Source organism: Rhineura floridana, chromosome 2 (assembly GCF_030035675.1).
Source record: "Rhineura floridana isolate rRhiFlo1 chromosome 2, rRhiFlo1.hap2, whole genome shotgun sequence".
Taxonomy (NCBI): Eukaryota; Metazoa; Chordata; class Lepidosauria; order Squamata; family Rhineuridae; genus Rhineura; species Rhineura floridana.
In genome coordinates this window covers 100,495,235-100,513,338 of record NC_084481.1, presented here as the reverse complement: position 1 = coordinate 100,513,338, position 18,104 = coordinate 100,495,235, and the positions used below count along the sequence as shown (strand labels likewise).

Genomic DNA, 18,104 nt, shown 5'->3' with positions numbered 1-18,104 from the left:
CTGCACTCCTTCCAATGGCCTTATAGATAGTGCAGAGGTATTGGAAGAAATGCAGTGGCCCTTAGCATACATGCCAAATGCATGAAATGATCCTGATTATTTTCATTCCTAAAAACAGCCCTCAGGGGGTTGAGGAGGAGTCTGCATTCCCCTAATCATGATCCAGTTGTGTGGTGCTCAAATTGAATGGTCCCTAAAATGATTTTGCTATTAGACAGAAGCTGGGGAGGTATGCAGCAGCTGAACAAGCAGGATAGATCCACAGAATCAGTGACCAACACTGCTCCCAGCCCAATACCCATGTCAATAAAACAATACTGAGTGGGCAGAAAGGAACATGTATAAGGCTGTGCTCCTACATCTCTTATCAATGGCTACCAGCCATGAAGGCTATGCTCTGCCTCCATAGTCGGAGACAGTATGCTTCTGAATATCACAAACTGCAGGGGAGAGTACTCTTGCACTCAGGTCTTGCTTGAGGGCTTTTCTTGGTCATATGGTTGGCCACAGTGTGAACAGGATGCTGGACTAGCTCATAGAATCGTAGAGTTGGAAGGGGCCTGTAAGGCCATCGAATCCAACCCCCTGCTCAATGCAGGAATCCAAATTAAGGCATACCCGACAGGTGGCTGTCCAGTTGCCTCTTGAATGCCTCCAGTGTTGGAGAGCCCACCACCACCCTAGATAATTGGTTCCATTTTCACACCCCTCTAAGTTAGGACGTTTTTCCTGGTGTTCAGTTGAAATCTGGCTTCCTGTAACTTGAGCCCATTATTCCGTGCCCTGCATTTTGGGATGATCGAGAAGAGATCCTGGCCCTTCTCTGTGTGACCTTTCAAGTACTTCAACAGTGCTATCGTACTCCCTTCAGTCTTCTCTTTTCAAGGCTAAACACGTCAAGTTCTTTCAGTCTTTCCTCATAGGGCTTTGTTTCCAGTCCCCTGATCTCCTTGTTTCCCTCCTCTGGGCCACTGGCCTGATCCAGGAAGCTTATCTTATGTTCTTATGTCTGCTGTCACACCTGTGAAGTGAATTCCAAATCTAGCTGTATGACACAGAATTCCTGAGAATCTAAGCATCCTCCTCTACCACCACCACATTCTAGCATTTTTATCTGCAAAATATTTTGGAAACATTACTGTGAATCTCAACAATGTGAGCAAGTCTGAACAGGACTGCATTTCAGATAGGACAATAGAGGTTTTTGGTGCTGTGTGGTTCCTCTCATGAGTATGTGAGCCCAAAATAGGTATCTTTTATTTTTATTCAAATCATAGAATTTGGCTTTACATGGCACAGTCCATGCAGTCTGAACTGTGGCGTGGAATAGAGATCTCTGAGCATACAACAAAGATACGTAAGCTACACTTCACTTTTGATCAAACCTGCATAAATCCTTTACCTTCTTCAGTGCTGATCAAGCAACATCAACGTGCTTATAATGACACCATGTGGCAGTTTCAAGGTAATGACATAGAAAGACTAGGTGGCTGCAAATCAATGTGTGGCCTTAAGCATGACTTTTAAAAGCTTTAGGTGATGAGTAATAATAAAAATCTCTAGCACAGCGTTTCCCAATTAGTGGGCCACCAGATGTTGTTTCCCATCTTTCCTGACCATTGGCAACGCTGGCTGAGGCTGATGGGAGTTGTGGTCCAACAACATCTGGTGGCCCACTAGTTGGGAAAGGCTGCTCTAGGAGGACCATGTTTTTTAAATTGTCACACAGCTGAACATTACATCATTATTCCACGTTTTCATAGGGTATTCTTTAAAAACTCCAGGACAAATATTGTTCTGTAGGAACCCCTGGAGTGTTTGAAAATGTTATTTGTATGATTACCTAACAATTCATTGCTAAGCAGAAGAAAATACTCAATTCCCAGCAAATGATTTAACTGTAGATAAGAACGTAACAGGGCTGAACACAGGTCACATAAAACTGTTTTCTTCTATTTTCACAATTAACATCTAAAAACAGAAGTGAAAATTAACATAATTAGCAATACTGATAGCTACGGGGGGTGGGGGGAGAAATACAGGCAGCAGCTGCCTACTGCATGAACAATGCCCAGTCATAACAAAGTTATGAACCCAGACATTGGCTGAGATTGGTTTTTTATTTTTAAACCTTTCACATCACACTTTCTAAGATGTGTGGTCCCCTTAGAATAATACTTTAGTGAACAGCCTTGCGTTGCCATCAAATGACAAGCATTTATGTTCTCTGGGAACTGATAATGTTTTTGGAGATAAAATCCACTTTCTGGTTTTGTTTTTTAAACAATGTTCTGTTTTAATTGGCTTTTTTCTGCATTGTTTTGAATTATATACTTCCATATTAAACACTTCTTGGCATAGCAAGTGGCTGTGAATTATTCTGCCTCTGAAAAAACTGTGTGTATTTACCAACTGCCATACTTGTTAAATTACAACTACAAAGGACACACAGAAAAGGATTAGTATCTGTTTAACGCTGCAGCAGAGGATGCCCTCCACTGTGCTAAGACACCAGGCTCCTCCCTCCATCAGCTGTCTCCTGGTAGCAGTTATTACATCAGACTGTAGCAGACAAGGGAAGAGAAGGAATGCAGGAACACTCCACTGGCACAGCTATCAGGGACTTCAGATGTCACCTCCCGTTGCACTTTTCCATCTTTGTTGGTCATTAGAGCTTGTAACTAAGAACATGAACATGAGTTTGCTTATATCCTCTTCCATCTGAATCCATTTCCTTCTGTGTGATGTGGAGTAGCAGCAGTCACTCTGCTGGTACAGAATTCAGTCCTCTGCCTGCCAAATGGGCAGAGGGCTCACCACTGTTGGCAACCAGCAGAAAACTCCAAAATGGGGCATTATGGGGGCAGGGAAGGTCAGAGCCAGCCTGGGACTCATTTGATCTTGAGGCAACCCCACTGCTGACTCCATTGGGCCCAATCACTACCTACAGCAAACAGGGTTAGAATATATCCTCAGCATCCAGGATGTCCAATAATAAATTACTTATTAAGGGTTGCTATGCAGTCATAGATCTCATGACTGGAAATAAATGTATAGCAGAAAGCTCAGTATAGACTTTCACAAACCTATGACCCTCATTGATTTGTACACCTTTTAGACAGAATCTTTTAGATAGGCATGCCAGACTGTACAATACTAAAATCCGTACTAGGCAGGATATAAAATTATCATTTATATATATATATATATATATTAAACATGAGCATTTGTCGATGAATCAGAACACACCATGATACCTTTTGTTTGTATCAATCATCCTGCAATTACATACTAATAGCACTGAAGTGCATTCTGGGTCAAAAATGAAGTACCCTCACTGACAGTGCAATCTTATACTTGTCTACTCAGAAGTCACATTGAATTCAGTGGGCCAAAAAAGCCAATGCAAGGATTCCTGCTAGCACAACATGACTTCCCCCCTTCTCCCCCCACAAATCTGTTCCAGAGGGCCAGGAGAACCCCCAGAACAGTGTGTGGGGAGTGGGAGGAGATTGTTCTGTTGGACAAGGAGAAATCTTGTGCTGACAGAACAATCTTAGCACTACGTTGAATACACCCAGGGAATTATTCCCAAGTAAGTATTGATAGGATCACAGCCTTAATCTTTTTTTGGCAATTCTCATGTTCAGGGGGGGGGGAAGCTTTATTACAGAGAAGCAAAACACAGAGAACAGCAACTACTCATGAAAGAATCCAGAAGAGCAAGATTCAGAGGTCCAGATACTACTACAGGTGGTTCGAGGTTTCAAAAGATGTCCAAAACTTGACTTCTGGAGAAGGCCACACAAGATCAGCATGGGGCTTCAACAAGATGCTCCAGATCTGGCTGTTGCAGTCTCTTCTCTCTGTTCTTGTTTTTGGTAAACTCTCTAAGCATCTCCATGACTTCGTTCTCAAAGATTTCTGGAGCAGGCTTTGCTTCTTTGGGGAAAAACAAAAAGAGAAGATAAACACATTACCAGCTCTGCTACTAATGTGTGAAGATATTCTACACCAGGGGTAGCTCATGTGGTGCCTTTCAGATGTCGTTCAATTCCAACTCCCATCAGCCCCAACCAGGGATGATGGGAGTTGTAGTCCAGCAAAATCTGGAGGGCATCACAGTGGCTACTCCTGCTCCTCACAATAGTCTACGGATCTAATACATTTTTTTCAAGCTCATTTTGTCAGTGGACTCAGAATTATTTGTCAAACCCTATTTCATAGAGGACAACATCCGATTAGATCTGCAGGTTCTAGTTTGGTCCACAAGGCTATTCCCCACAAATCACAGCCTCTTGCCCCACACCTGGTATCATATGCAACATCAGATATGGGAAAGGTATGGATGTGGCTACAAAGGAATGATCAGGTGCTTAAGGCAAGATCCCGATTTGAAAGCAAGGCTCCTTGTCAGTGCCAATCAGTTGACTGGTGCTGACAGGAAGCCCCACTGAGATACTCTGCACTAGGGAGTTCCCCATCAGAGGAAAAAATGCTCCATCTGGAGGATACACTATGAATCCAAACACCTTTCTCCAAAAGAACTTCAATGGGGTTCCCTGTAACACTGATCAGTGGTTACAGCAAGCCCCTTTGAAGCTGCACTACCAGCAGCTAGCAGCTGACTGGTGCTGAAAATGAATATTCAAAGGAGGTTGCTGTAGAGACCTCCTTTGACAGGTATCAGCCATTTGATGTCTTTATGCTCTCAGGTGATTGACAGGTGGGTGGTCCTGCCCACTTGTCAAAGTTGGCCCATGGGGGGGAATTAGAGTTTTGGTTCGCTAGTCAGATTCAGTTTCCTACCTCTTCAGTAAAAAAAACCTATGAGATATCATTACAATCTGCACAGCAGTTCTGCACCCCAAACCTATATATGTTAATGAGAAACAAGTCCCACTAAATTCAAAAAGGGCTTACTTTCAAGTAAATGTGCATCTGTTTTAAGCTTAAGGTAGAGTATGCATTTCAGTTATGCTCTAGATTATCCTGGCAGCCAGAGTTGTTAAGATTCTATAGCGAACACATCAAATCTTAGCCCCTGCTCTGCTCATAGGTGAAATCATGTTTCAGATTGCCAGTGCCAACCTTCTAGGCATTTGGACAACCACACACCTGATTGGATGGAACAAGAGTCTATCCTAGAAGAGGAACAGGCTGGTTTTAGGGCATCGTGCTCCTCCTTGGATCATATTGTTGTACTTCAACATCTAGTAGATAAATACATGGTTAGGCCGGGTGGTGCTCTTTTTGCCGCCTTCAACGACTTCAAGGCGGCTTTTGATTCAATCTCAAGAGATATCCTTTGGTCTAAGTTGGAGGCTTCCACTATGGATAGACGTCTGCTTGCCCTGATTCGTGGGTTGCACCATAACACATACGTTCAAATTAGATGCAATCGCGAGGGGATCCTTACCAAACCCATCCCCACATATAAGGGAGTCAAACAGGGTTGTATATTGGCCCCATCCCTATTTAACCTATATATCAACTCCTTGACTCAGAAGTTGAGACAATGCCCTGCTCACCCTCCTACCTTAGCTAATAAACCTGTATCAGTATTATTATACGCCGATGACGTGGTCTTGCTATCGCTATCGCCCGTTGGATTGAAATGTCTGTTAAGAGTCCTTGCTTGCAACTGTATAGAAGACCAGCTAGTGATCAACCATAGCAAATCTAAGGTTATAGTGTTTTCTAGAAAGAGAAGGAAGTATTGTTGGCAAGTTAATGGCACCTCCATCGACCAAGTTCCATCCTACAGATACTTGGGAATACTATTTCATAAGTCAGGTCTCTGGCGCTCGCAGGTGGAGAGTGCCAGAGCGATTGCCTTAAGATCATCAAAAGCCCTTTTATCCTTTTTTTGCTCAAAAGGTGGCCACTATGTACCGTCTGCGATTAGGGTTTTCACGGCCAAGGTAATCTCAAAATTATTGTATGGTGCCCAAGTGAGTAACTACAATTCACACTTACCCTTTGAGATTATTCAAACTAAATTTCTTAGAAGTATTTTAGCCGTCCCCCCTTGCGTTTCAAATGCCAAACTGAGATATATAACAGGTATGCCCTCCATAGAATCGTGGATCTGGATTCTTAAATTTCGCTACTGGATGAAACTGATTTTTGAGCCAGTTGGTCTTTCCCCCCTTATATTAATTGACAACTTTCAATCCAAATGGAAAAAATCCCTTTCCTTGCAGCTTACTTCTCTTGGCTTTTCTATCCCTTATGTTATATCATTGGGGCGCTCGAAAGCGCTGTTAGCCATCACCCAGAGGATTCTGGATGTGGATTTCCAAAATGTACTATCCTGTCTCGGCCCTAGGTTCGCAAGCTCGCCATCCCTAAAACCATTAACTTCTGCTCAATTTCTTTATCACCTTTCTATTCCTAGGTTAAGGAAGGCCTTTACGATGGCCAAATTTGACGTTCTGCCCTCAGAGGGAAGGTTTAATAGAATCCCTTGGACCGAACGTTACTGTCCTTGCGACAGTGGTGCCATTGAGACAGCAGAACACGTATTACTGGAGTGCAGGTTTTATACCAGTCTTCGCAGCCATTTTATTATTCCTCTCTTCCAGAAATTTCCAGGCAGAGATAATTTTTTTCTTGCACAATATCTATTAGCGGATATTAATTCCCCCATAACCCGTAAAGTTACGAATTTTTTCGCAGCAGCCATTGATACACGTAGAGACCTGATGAGTAAGGACCTTTGACCTAATCGATCCATTGCTTCATGAAATAATTAACTTACCTGTACTATTTTGTACTGTTTTTGAATATGTTTTAGTGTATTTTTTGTACTGAATTTCTCTGGCTGGTCAATTGACCGTAATAAATCTAATGAATGAAACAACACACCTGGATTTTCCAGCTCTTGTAACAAGTACCATGAAACACATTTTACCCAAAAGGAAACAGAGGCAAAAGGTTACATGTACTGCCCTACCGCATGTGTAAAATGATCCTTCATGAGAAAAGAAAAATCATGTTGAGAACCAAGACCTGGTGACCTCAAAAGACATGGTTTCACATTACCTGTTACCCAGTAGTAGATATCCCAGTCATTACTGGGCTCATTAATCAGACGATCATAAAGGTCTAGCTGTTGCTCATTCATTTGATTCAGATTCTCTTTGGCAAAGTAACTGTGGGAAACAATGAAACAAAATACTAATACCAAAATAGGAAGAGAAAAGACATAGACAGGAAAAACTGTAGTTCCAACTATGGGGCAAACACCATTTAAAGCCAGAACAGGGGACCTTTTTCAGACAGAGGATCACAATATGGTCTACCTTTTAGGAGGCTTCATGCTCACACTGGGCACAGCCAGAGACAAATGTGGGTTGAGTAATGACTACAACTTTTATCTTCATACTGTAGGCTATTTCAGCTATGCAGGTCAGAGGTTTCTGCACACACATACCTCCATCCAGATATGCAAGAGGCATTATAACAGTTCAAAGCCACATTCCATCCAGGCAAAAGCACTGTAGGAAAGTGCAGCGCAGGGCCAGCGAGGATTGTGGCGTGGGGAGGAAGAGTTTGAAGGGCTGGACAGAGAGGCCCAAAGACTACATTCTGCCCCCAGATTGCCCTCCCCTGAGTTAAAAGTAAACCAACGTCTGACCATACTCTTGAGAACCAAGAAATAATGGAATGCATGTTTTTCCTCTGTCAGATAATTCTAATATTTCATAACAATGATTCCTGGTGCTGTCCTTGGAGTATTCTCAAGTATAAGAATAGAGAAAATTTTATTTTAAAAATCGCAGGTTTATAAAATGCTGCATGATGTGATGAAAATAGACAGCAATAATTTGTACTGATTGTTTTTAGCTACATTTCTTGTTGTGTTTTACCGTTTCGATTTTGTAAACTGACCAGAAGTCATTGTGGATTGGGCAGTGTATAATTACCATAAATAAATGAATTCAGTCACACAGTTAAGCCAATTGGCAGTAGATTATGGACAGACCAAAGGGTGGGGGGCTTATTTGTATGACACAAAATTAACTAACAGAAAATTGCAGCCCAAAATGTGATGCTATTAGCTCAGATAACTTTAAAATGGTAATGAGATGAATTCACAGAGGAGGATAAGATTGACAATTGCATATGAATTCTCCATCTTCAGAGGTCTCTGGATACCAGTTACAACAGTCAAGAGAGATATAGGGTAACAACTGGGTTCATGCCCTGCTTATAGGCATGCCAGACAGCACCTGCTTGGCCTCCGTGGTAAACAGAATGCTGGATCTTATGAACAACCAGCAGGACTCTCTTTTATATGGAGGAAAAGGCTATCACTGGCTACTACCTATGATGGCTATGCTCTGCCTCCATCGGCAGAGACAGTATGTTTCCAAATACCAGTTGCTGGAAACCACAGGAAGGGAGAGTCCTCTTGCACTCAGGTTCTGCTTATGGGCTTCCCATGGGCATCTGGTTAGCCACTGTGAGAACAGGATGCTGGACTAGATGGGCCATTGGCCTGATCCAGCCGGCTTTTCTTATGTTCCTGCGTTCTCAACACAAGAGATTTCCGCGTAAGGCCGGGGTGGTGGTGGTGAAGAGAAGACTGGAGGTGTAGGTACAAGTTATTAAGCTTCGTTGCTGCTTTAATCCTATGCACGGATACCACTTAACAAGTCCAAGTTGAACGCAGCGAGGAATTTTAGGGAAAAGGAGATGCCCACCTGAGCAAGAGGCAGTTCTCCAGCATGCCCCTCTTGCGACTTTCGTACAGCAGCCTCGCGCGCTTGGTTCCCAGGGGCTCGTGGGGCCGGGCCTGCCAGGGCGGCAGAGGAATCTCCAGCAGGTCCCGTCCGGAGTCGAAGGGAGAATCCCCACGATAGGAGCACCTCGGCGAGCGGAGGACGCAGCCGGGGAGGAGCAAGAGACGCTGCGAAACAAGGGGCGGGCGGGCAGCCAGGCCGGCAGGGGGAAGAAGCAGCACAAGACAACCGACGGTAAATGGTCGTCATCGGCGACAGCAGCGTCCAGCCCATCCCGATCCTACACACACCTCCCCCTTTACTCACCCGAATGCTCAGCGCCGCCATCCTGGTTTCATCCGCAGCCACTCTATCCCTCACTCCGAACCATACACATGTCACAACTGTGGTCGCTGACCGTAGCGTCAACGGAAATCACTCAGATTCAACGCAACGCGTACGTCCTAGAGCGCCCTCTCAGTCTTCCGGCCAGTTGCTGCACGACAAGGTGCCTCCCCCTCCCCTTTCGAAAAGTCGCCTCCAAAAGGGCCTTTTCTGTTTGTTTATTTGTTTGTTTTTGTTTATCTTGCCGACGTAAGGCAGCTCCAGGCCGGAAGGGGCGGAGCTCGGAAGGGAGGAAGGGGCGGAGCGACGGGAGGAGGTGCTGGCTGTAGTGGTGAGAGGGGGGCTTAGCGCGCGCGCGCGCTTTGGTCTTGCCCGGGATTCTAGGCCTTGTGCGGTATAACGGTGCTTCGAGGAACACTGGGGAGGTGGTGAAGCTTCTTGTGCGGTGTGGGTCCGTGGTGAGCGGGCGGGAAAGATGGCGCGTCTCACTCCTAGCGCGGGAAAGAGGACTCGATGGTGGGGGCGAGCGCGCGCAACTATGGCGGCCGGGGGGGGCGGCGGCGGCAGCAGCGGCAACTTCCCGCTCTTAAATCCCCCTCCCCGGTCCTGGCTCCAGAGGTTCAGTCCTTAGATTCGTGCTGAGAAAAGTGGGCGGGGCTGCCTTGCGGCCCGAGGGCCCACCTCGGTCTCTGCGGTTTCTGGGTGGCCAAGCAGGGCATGCTGCGCGGGAATGGGCCTGAGCTCTCGACCGCGCAGGTCTGTGGTTCGGTGGTCTCACTAACCTACTTCTCCTCCCCCACCCCCGTTTGCTCTGACCCCGCAGTGCGGCTCTTTCTCTCCGGTTCTCTTAACGGCTCTTCTGGAAAATATGTCGGAAGGAGTAGACCTCATAGATATCTACGCCGACGAAGAGTTTAATCAGGTGAGGGCTGCTGCGGACCCGCTGGGTGGGTGTGAAGGGAAAGCATCGCATCAGCACTATACAAAGGATGGTAGGTTTGCCCAAGAAGAAAAAGCAGTATACGAACCACAAACTTGATGAAATCTGAAATTTTTTTGGATATAGTAAGTTGGGCACTGGAGCATCCTTTCTTTGCATGTTACGAGTATGAAAACCTCTTTCTTTGTAGGAGCAAATCCATTGTGTGAAAGTTGTCGAGTGAAAAGTGAATGGTGTTCAACTTCATAACCAGAGTTTCAAATAAACTCATATTTGCACATTGGTCTGAAGTGTTTTAATCTACAGGAAAATATGAATGCTTTTCCTAACCTTCCCATGTTACATAGGAAACCAAATTAAATGCATGTTGGAAGAATTGTTGAATTGCTGTATATTTGAGTGGGTGCTTGTTTGGGGGCATTTGAAGTCTTTTTTTAAAAAAAGAAGTAATAGCATGTTAATATCCATAACCTCAAATGACAGACAGACCTCCTTAAAATCAATTTAACGTAATAGTTGAGGATGCTAATTCTTTAACAGATGTGCTGCCTGGCTCAATAAGCAGACCAAGATGGTTCCTACAGTAGTTTCTGCATACTGTGAATTCAGGTTAACTAGTATCCTATCCCATTAGTTGCACTACATTGACACACAAGGAAAATTAAGCATGGAAGCTGACAATCTATTATGCAATTAATCACAGACAATCAGAGCACTTGCATAGAAGAAGCATCCGTTGAGGTGCTTCAATTGTGTGCACATACTGCTTTTAACACATGATCTGTTTTCACCTATGAAGTGACCAGTTAAAAGTTGTAGGGATAAGAAACAGCAGCTTACTCTATTGCATGTTACCGTTTTGCTTCCCACTTTTAATACCTGCATATGCCTTACTTTTTTGATACAATTAAAATTGACATGTCAAGTCATCTTAGTAATTGAAGTAACTGTATTAAAGAGGGAAGTTAATTGGAAAAAGACAGGAGAACTGTTTATAGTCTATATAAAGCTTTGTGGGAAAGTGTATTGTTTTAGAAATCAAATCTAATCTTATTTGTAAAAATCAAATCTAATCTTGTTTGTCGTGTATGTTCCCCCTTTGCTTCAAACACAGCTACATTTGTTTCAAACATGTATGTTTATATATTACTTTAAATTGAGCATTGTGATGGTAGTACAGGCAGTGGGATTGTAACTAAACTTGCACCAAGTGGAATTGTACTGTAACCACAGAACCATGGCAGTAAGCAGCCAGTATGTTTATAATGACTCCTTTAGTGGTTTGGACAGCTCCATGGTTCAGTGGCAGAACGCATACTTTGCATGCTGAAGACCCCAAGTACAGTTCCTGCCATGTTCAGATGGAGAGAAACTTTTGTCAAAACCCTGGAAATCTTTTGCACAGCAGCATATACAGTTCTAAATTAGATGACAGCAGTCTGACTTGCTATAAAACAGCGCCCTATATTCCTACAAACCTTGGATGGGAAAACTGTGGTTCCAGGTATTGTAGGACTCCCATCAACCCTAGCCAGCATAGTCAGTGCTCAGTCATGATGGGCATTGTAGTTTAACAACATCTGGAGGGCCACAGGTTCCTCGCCTGCGCCATATGCACAGTTGTTAATCAGGGTAAAGTGCATAGTTTGCATACCAAATTCCCTGGTTCAGTCATGGAACTTCAGATTAAGTAAACCCAAATAGCAGTCCTGAAACAACTTTTGCTTGACGCTGGAGAGCTCCTACTAGTCAGAGTAGTCAATACAAGCTATATCAATATGCCCTTGAGAGTCTTCCTCCATGTATAGCCCATTTCACGCTACCCAGTTTGTCCTGAGTCCCTGGCCTCCTACCATACATATCCCTTCCTGTTGATTAACTACTGTACTATCATTTCACAATGGGTTCTAGTGTATGTCTGTTACGGATCTCTGTGTGTTGTTTTCAGAAATAAGGCAGCAGCTTCATTGGGCAACAAGAAAAGATCAGTATCTGGATGTTAGCATGCATAATCTTGGTTGGGGATGTGCAGGAATCTTTCTTGTAGGTTATTAAAGTTGGGTGCCCAGTGATGATTCCTTCCAATACTTGGTATTGTGAACAAGACAAATTTGTATTTTAGGAATATACTTGCTGTCTCATATTCACAACTAGTGAGGGGCACACAGCTATTCCAATAAATTTTTGAAAATGTGAATGCTGTTAAGTTGTTGTAACATCACAGGGCTTCTGCTGCTGCACTAATAATTGTTTTTCTGACTGCATGGCTCTAGATAATAACCATATCTCATCTCTGGAAGCATTGGATTTATGTCTGTTTGCCTCTGGAAGGCAGGGGCTTTATGTGTATTGTGTTGCCCATTTGTTTGCAGTTAGAACACTTGGTCAGGGAGGGTATGTGTGTATCTATTTCTCTGCCTTTTTAAATACCTCCTTTTAAAATACTTTGTTCTTTATCAAGAGTAAAATATCATAACAGTACTGTGTAATAAATTAATACTGTCCATATAAGGTTTCCGTATTTCAACAATTGTTTTCTTGGGTAGAGAATTGTTCTTCTAAACTTCAACAATTATCTGATCTGTGAAAGTGTTCTATCCTGAACAGGTTTTAATTAAGTAATCACTGATGAAGATTACACAATTATAGTTTTAAATACCTGTTTTAAGAGATTTCTTTGAAATTTCTAGTGGTGGTGGTGGTGGTGTGGACACAGGATATATTGAGGACCAGACAATCTTGTTCAGGTATTTGTTAAATCCAGAAGTTTTTGATTTTTATGGACCTGCATCATATGTGCTATGTCTGTTTCCTTTGTTCTTTTCTCCTTCTGTAAATTTCATCTTGTATATCCCTGAAGCCACTCTCCTATTGTGTGCTTACCCAGTTTTCTCTCAAACCAGTTTGTTCCCCAGTGGATAGATTTATTATGAGTGTACTTGTTGAGGAAGAACAATAGTATTTGGAAACCTGTAGTTGCTTTTTTCATTGTTGCCTTTTGCCATGTTTTCTTTAGCCACCATTTGATCTGTTGTACATCCTTGGACTGTGTTGATACCAAGGAAGAATACTGAAATGTGCTTCTTATTTTTTGACAGTGCACATGGCTTTCCCTGTGTTTATGTGTGTACCCATAGAGGCTCTAGGTACCGACTACAGTTTGGGATTTTTTGTGGTGGGTCATTTGCTGCTGTGGGTAAATTATTCCCTATAGTGCTTATCTTTCATAATAAATCCCCTTACTAGTATGGGTGGGGTACTTGCATCACTCCTCCACCTCTTTGTACGGACAGGAATTGAGTTTCTTAGCTGTTTGTGTATCAAGCCATGAGACAGGTCACTTGTGGTGAACCTGAAAATATAATAAGCATTTTGCACAGCTGATCTTGTTTATGCCCATGCTGCTCTTGGTAGATACGTGGTGTTAAGCTGCTCTGGTGTACTTACTGTTTGCCTCTCAAGTGGTGACTATTTTACCTGTGTATGGTCAGTATGTTGTAGTCTTGTACTTCTGTTCACTTGTCACTGTTTTCTCATATTTGAATCTCCCACCATCCTGAAGCCATAGTTATAATGCCACTGTCCACTGCACCAGTGCAATGTTGCACAACCATCATGATTATGACAGTCGTATGATGTGCGCAGGTGTAAATGTTCCACCTATGTAGTAGTAGGGTTTCTTCCCGTGATGCAAAAAATCTGCAGATTATAGGTGTTTTTTTATTGCTCGTAGCAGATAGGTGTCTTTGCATTGGAGGTGGAGTTCCTAGTTCATTAATTCCTTGCCTCAGTAGTCTATTCATGTTGTGTATGAAGAGCTTTTTTATATACAGGTGTACAGAGATGAGTCCTGACTTGTGTTTGGTGTGTCGCACCTTGTCTTGCCATGTACTTGTTCAAAATCATGATGGTTACTAGCTCTGCTGTTTTCTTTCTTTGAAGATATGCCTGGATCTCTTGTTAAAAGAACACAGGAAGTTGCCTTGTACTGAATCAGATCATTGATTTCTGTAATTCAGTGCTGCCTACACTGATTGGCAGTGGTCCTCTAGGTGTTCAGACAGGAGATGCCAAGGTTTGAATCTGGGACATCCTGCATGCAAAGCAGGTGCCCTACCATTCAGCTATGTCCCTTCCCCAGGTCCATCTCTGTGGAGTAGGTTCTGATGTGATGGATACTTCTGCCCTTGGGTTGTCTTTACACATTGTCCCTTTCATTTCAGGGTTCTATTTCCCTGTGTATTGGAAGCGAGGCTTAATTATCTTGATGCTTGTCTAGCTGTTGAGTGTGTGGGCTGTTTCCTAAGACGTAGTGCAAAGGCTTTGGTGTATACTCATGTTTTCTCTGAGGACTTGGGTCTTGGAAGGAGAATAGGGTGCTGATAAACAACATAATTTTTCATTAGTTTCATGTTCTTCCCATCTTAGCAGCATTAGGATTTGTGTGGCAGAACTACAGCATGGTGCAGCATTATTACAAGGAAGTGGGAATATATCTTTGAGCCCAGAGGTGCAAAGTTGTGTGGAAACTCTTTCTTATCCAGAGGCAAATCCTCAGGAAAATTAGCCGCTTGTCCCAATTGTCCTTGTTTTTCAGTAGCGTCTGTCAGCTTACTGTATGTAGGAGTTCATCATTGAGACCTTACTCGGCCTTATGAAGTCCAGCTGGTAGCCACTAAGATTAGAGCCTTTTCTGTGGGTGCCACAACAGAAAGGGCTTTAATGTTAGTGGCTACCAGTTAGACACCTTCCCAAATGAGATCAATCAGGCCTTGACACTCTACTGTTTTCAAGTAGCAAATAAAAACATGGCTATCTAAGAAGACTTTTGGCTGTGTATTTCCCCTTTGGCTTACCTTGTTTAATACTGTGTCTTTGTATGATTGCCACCCTGGGCTCCTGCTGGGAGGAAGGGCAGGATATAAATCAAATAATAAATAAATAAATAAATGTTATTTTCAGGAATTGTTTTTATTTGTTCTCCAGGTTGGCATGTTATCAATCTCTCATGACCTGTTGTATTTTTAAGAAGTGCTGTTTATTATGTATGTGTTGTAGAAGCCAGTTTTGAAAGTGAAAGTCTAAACACAAGTTTCAGCAAGCTGTTTCCTCTGTAGATTCAGAATGCAAATAATAATGTCTTGCAAATACAACTTCATGAAAAATATATGTCCTGACAATTCTAAAGGCCCTCTGCCTTGCAGATGTAAAGAAAAACATTGTCCAGAGTTCCTGTGGCCAGAAATTCAATCATGGGATGCTCTCACTGGAGGAGAGGGAAGGCAATTCTCGCTGCTTTCTCCTGGCTGTTGGGAGTTGGAGGAAACCCTCTGGAACAGTATGGGAGGTGGCATGAGTGGTTGCAGGAGGAGGAGGAAATTAACAAATATCACTCCCTTCCACGAGGGCCTGTCCCTTCCACAAAAGAAAGGAAACTCAGTGAAACCCCATGCATTTAACTTTTGAAGAAAAGGGTCAGGCTTGCCATGGGATTGAGCTTTATTCACATTTTTAAAAAGAAATAAGACAGGCATAGTCATAGTTCAAATTTGCATCCAAAGTAATGAAAAGCAAAGTGTAAAGCCAGAGTGAAATTCCATTGCTGGATATTTTCCAGTGTTAAGCTTTTCTCACCTAAAATGTTGTTTTAAAATTCTCTGTGAAAACTGTCTTCATAGTGGCTGGTTCACTTGGAAGTATTGGGGTAAAGCAACAGAAATTAACCCCAAATCTTATCCTGTATTACTAAAAGAGAAATTACATGTGCTGTGTGTTTGGCTTACCAATTGAGTCTTAACACCCTTAATTTGCTTTTCAAATCACATAAATATTTTTTTGGCAAAAGAAAATGTAAAAATTGAGAGCCATCAAACACTCGGGGAGAAACTGTATGAGTCTTCAATTCACTAGTTTAAAATGAGTAAACCCTAGAATACACTGTTACCTTGAAAAAGCCGTGAAGAGCAGCAAGGGGTATCAGCAGTGATAACAATAGAATGCAGTGCGAGTCTAAAGAGAGGCAACGTGTAGCACTGTCTGCTTGGGAACCACGGTCGGTGGAAAGAAAATCTCTAGGTGGTGCAGGAAAGCAACTAAGGATAAAGAAGTCTCTAAAGTCAAAACTTTATCTACTTATTTCTGGAGACTGTATGTGTGTAGGAAATAACTTCTGTGTCAGGCCTGTTGTAAGGTTCACAAAGTGCCTGGAAAGACAGCAAATACAAAGGTATTACTGAATAAGACATTACCAGGTAACCAAGGATGTACAAATTTTGTTCGCACGCATGCTTCTAAACACATTTAACATGATCCTTGAAAGGGTTCAAAAGCATTAACTACCACCAATTCTCTTGTTCCGGGAAGAGTTCGCAGAAAACCACAAGTAACATGCATTATATGTGTGGGTTATATGCTCTGTGTATGCACTGTTTTCTCCTTCCATATAGCATATGTGACTCTGTCTTGCATTGCTGGACGCTATTGGGATATCCTCCTGGTTGTATAGGCTTTTCGCTGTCTTATCATAGCTATCAGTGCTTGTTACAAGACTTATATGTCTTTTACTTTGCTTAAAAGTAAGCATTTCAGGCTACACTGGGGTCTTTGCTGGGGAAATCTCAATAAGTTTTTTTCCTTGATGTCGTGAATCTGACATTAAGAAAGTAGGTAATCTTCTGCTTTGCAAATTTAAGAGGCCTTCTAAAAATAGAATTAAATGCAGATAGCTTAAAAATGGTTGAAGTGGTTTAATTTTCTTGTCATCCTTTAATATAACTGGTGATGTTGATTGAAAGCATTTCTTATTTTGTTTGAAGTAACTTTTTTTGCTCACATGTAATATCAATTCATTATTGCAGATCTGTCTTTTATTCCCATATAAAACTATTACTAATCAAGCTGCTGTTGAATTGTTGTAGTACCACTTGAAGGTTTCTGGGTATTTGAATTCATTAAGATAGCCTAAGCAGGAGTTGCTATTACATTTAAAATAGTCTGGCACAACCAAGTATCTTTTATTCTAGATAATTGGAATGTAACTAGCAGCTCTCTGAAAACAACAAATGGCTGTGATCTGCAGTACAGTATTTTGGCCTCAATCCAACTTAACATAGTTACGATAAAATCCCACGGAAAACAATGTAATAGGTTAGTTGTGATTAAAAGCTCCATTGATTTCAATGGTTTTTTAACCATATCCATCTAAAGTTGGATAATGGCTATGATGTAGTCGTGCATGCCAGAATTCTGTTGTAATCTTCTTGGCTGAATTCAATATAATCTAAATAATTGAATTCAAACCTTTAACACATTCTAGAATTTGATTGTCTATATTCTTTATGAAGTTCTGCAATCTTGCCAGATTAAAATATTAAAAAATCCTTAAGGTGGAAAGTCGTACCTTACAGTATACCTTCTGTTAATTTGCCAATTACAGTAATAATAATGTGTATAACAAGCTTTATGTGCTAGCCGCTTTAATTATGAATTGGGCCAGATTACGTTGTGTGAGAAGATGACAGTTTTATATACTGCTCTACATTAGTCTGGATCTCTTGAGCAGCTGTATTTTCACTTTCTGTAGTTTTGTGGCTCTCATCTGATAACTCTTTTGTGACATACTTGATACATTATTTTTTAGTGTACATCATGTCATGCAGTCAGCTCTTTTTAAATAAATATTTTTTCAAATTGCACAGGATTGCAGCACAAACCACTGAAGACTATAACTGCATTTTTAGAGGACCAGTGAAATGTCATAGAAATTCAATATAATTGTTTTTCTCTGATAGTGGCATTCTTTAAATGCTATGCAAGGGTAAGATAACACTGCATGATACATAAATCTCCGAAGAAAAATGTAGAGGCCCACTTCTAGTGGAGTTCAAATCTTGACATGACCTGATCTGCTTGCAGAAACAGCTTACAACCTGATACTGTTAAAAAATATTCCAAATAGGGAAAGAAACTCAAGGGCCTTTTTGCAGAGTCGTTAGCTTTTTTCATAAAGGTTGTTGCTACATTTTTTGCTGTCTACCTGTATGAGATGTTCTCCCACACTGAGTATGCACCAAGGAAATACCCCACGGATA

General features: G+C 42.1%; 2 protein-coding genes across 6 annotated transcripts in view; one reads left to right on the top strand and one right to left on the bottom strand.

The window, feature by feature from the left end:
* Positions 1 to 3,180: 3,180 nt before the first annotated feature.
* On the bottom strand, positions 3,181 to 9,634 carry SDHAF2 (succinate dehydrogenase complex assembly factor 2). Of its 2 annotated transcripts, XM_061609810.1 has the most exons (5): positions 9,057 to 9,634; positions 8,712 to 8,917; positions 7,048 to 7,157; positions 5,119 to 5,213; positions 3,855 to 3,942 (listed from the first exon to the last, which is right to left on the bottom strand). In XM_061609810.1, the coding sequence occupies exons 1-4, from the start codon at positions 9,075 to 9,077 to the stop codon at positions 5,167 to 5,169; spliced, it is 384 nt and encodes a 127-aa protein (XP_061465794.1). In that variant the 5' UTR covers positions 9,078 to 9,634; the 3' UTR covers positions 3,855 to 3,942; positions 5,119 to 5,166. The 2 variants fall into 2 exon arrangements, with proteins under 2 accessions (XP_061465793.1, XP_061465794.1); XM_061609809.1 differs by lacking the exon at positions 5,119 to 5,213 and having other exon boundaries at positions 3,181 to 3,942; positions 9,057 to 9,610.
* Positions 8,983 to 18,104, top strand: part of CPSF7 (cleavage and polyadenylation specific factor 7) — a 25,908-nt gene continuing 16,786 nt past the window's right edge. The window contains exons 1-2 of one of the 4 annotated variants that reach the window (XM_061609805.1): positions 8,983 to 9,237; positions 9,898 to 9,996. In XM_061609805.1, the coding sequence (XP_061465789.1) occupies positions 8,989 to 9,237; positions 9,898 to 9,996 (348 nt within the window). In that variant the 5' untranslated portion in view covers positions 8,983 to 8,988. Of the gene's footprint in view, positions 9,238 to 9,307; positions 9,533 to 9,897; positions 9,997 to 18,104 lie in introns of those variants that run through there. The other 3 variants (XM_061609808.1, XM_061609806.1, XM_061609807.1) reach the window with 3 other exon arrangements.

What these genes read in the sequence shown, in the direction of transcription:
- SDHAF2 (XM_061609809.1), bottom strand. Translation starts at nt 9,077, where the DNA reads ATGGCGGCGCTGAGCATTCGG. An exon ending in GAGAACTGCCTCTTGCTCAG is followed by an intron (nt 7,158 to 8,711) that starts GTGGGCATCTCC and finishes TGTTTCCCACAG; the next exon opens with TTACTTTGCCAAAGAGAATC. An exon ending in TATCTACTACTGGGTAACAG is followed by an intron (nt 3,943 to 7,047) that starts GTAATGTGAAAC and finishes TTTTCCCCAAAG; the next exon opens with AAGCAAAGCCTGCTCCAGAA.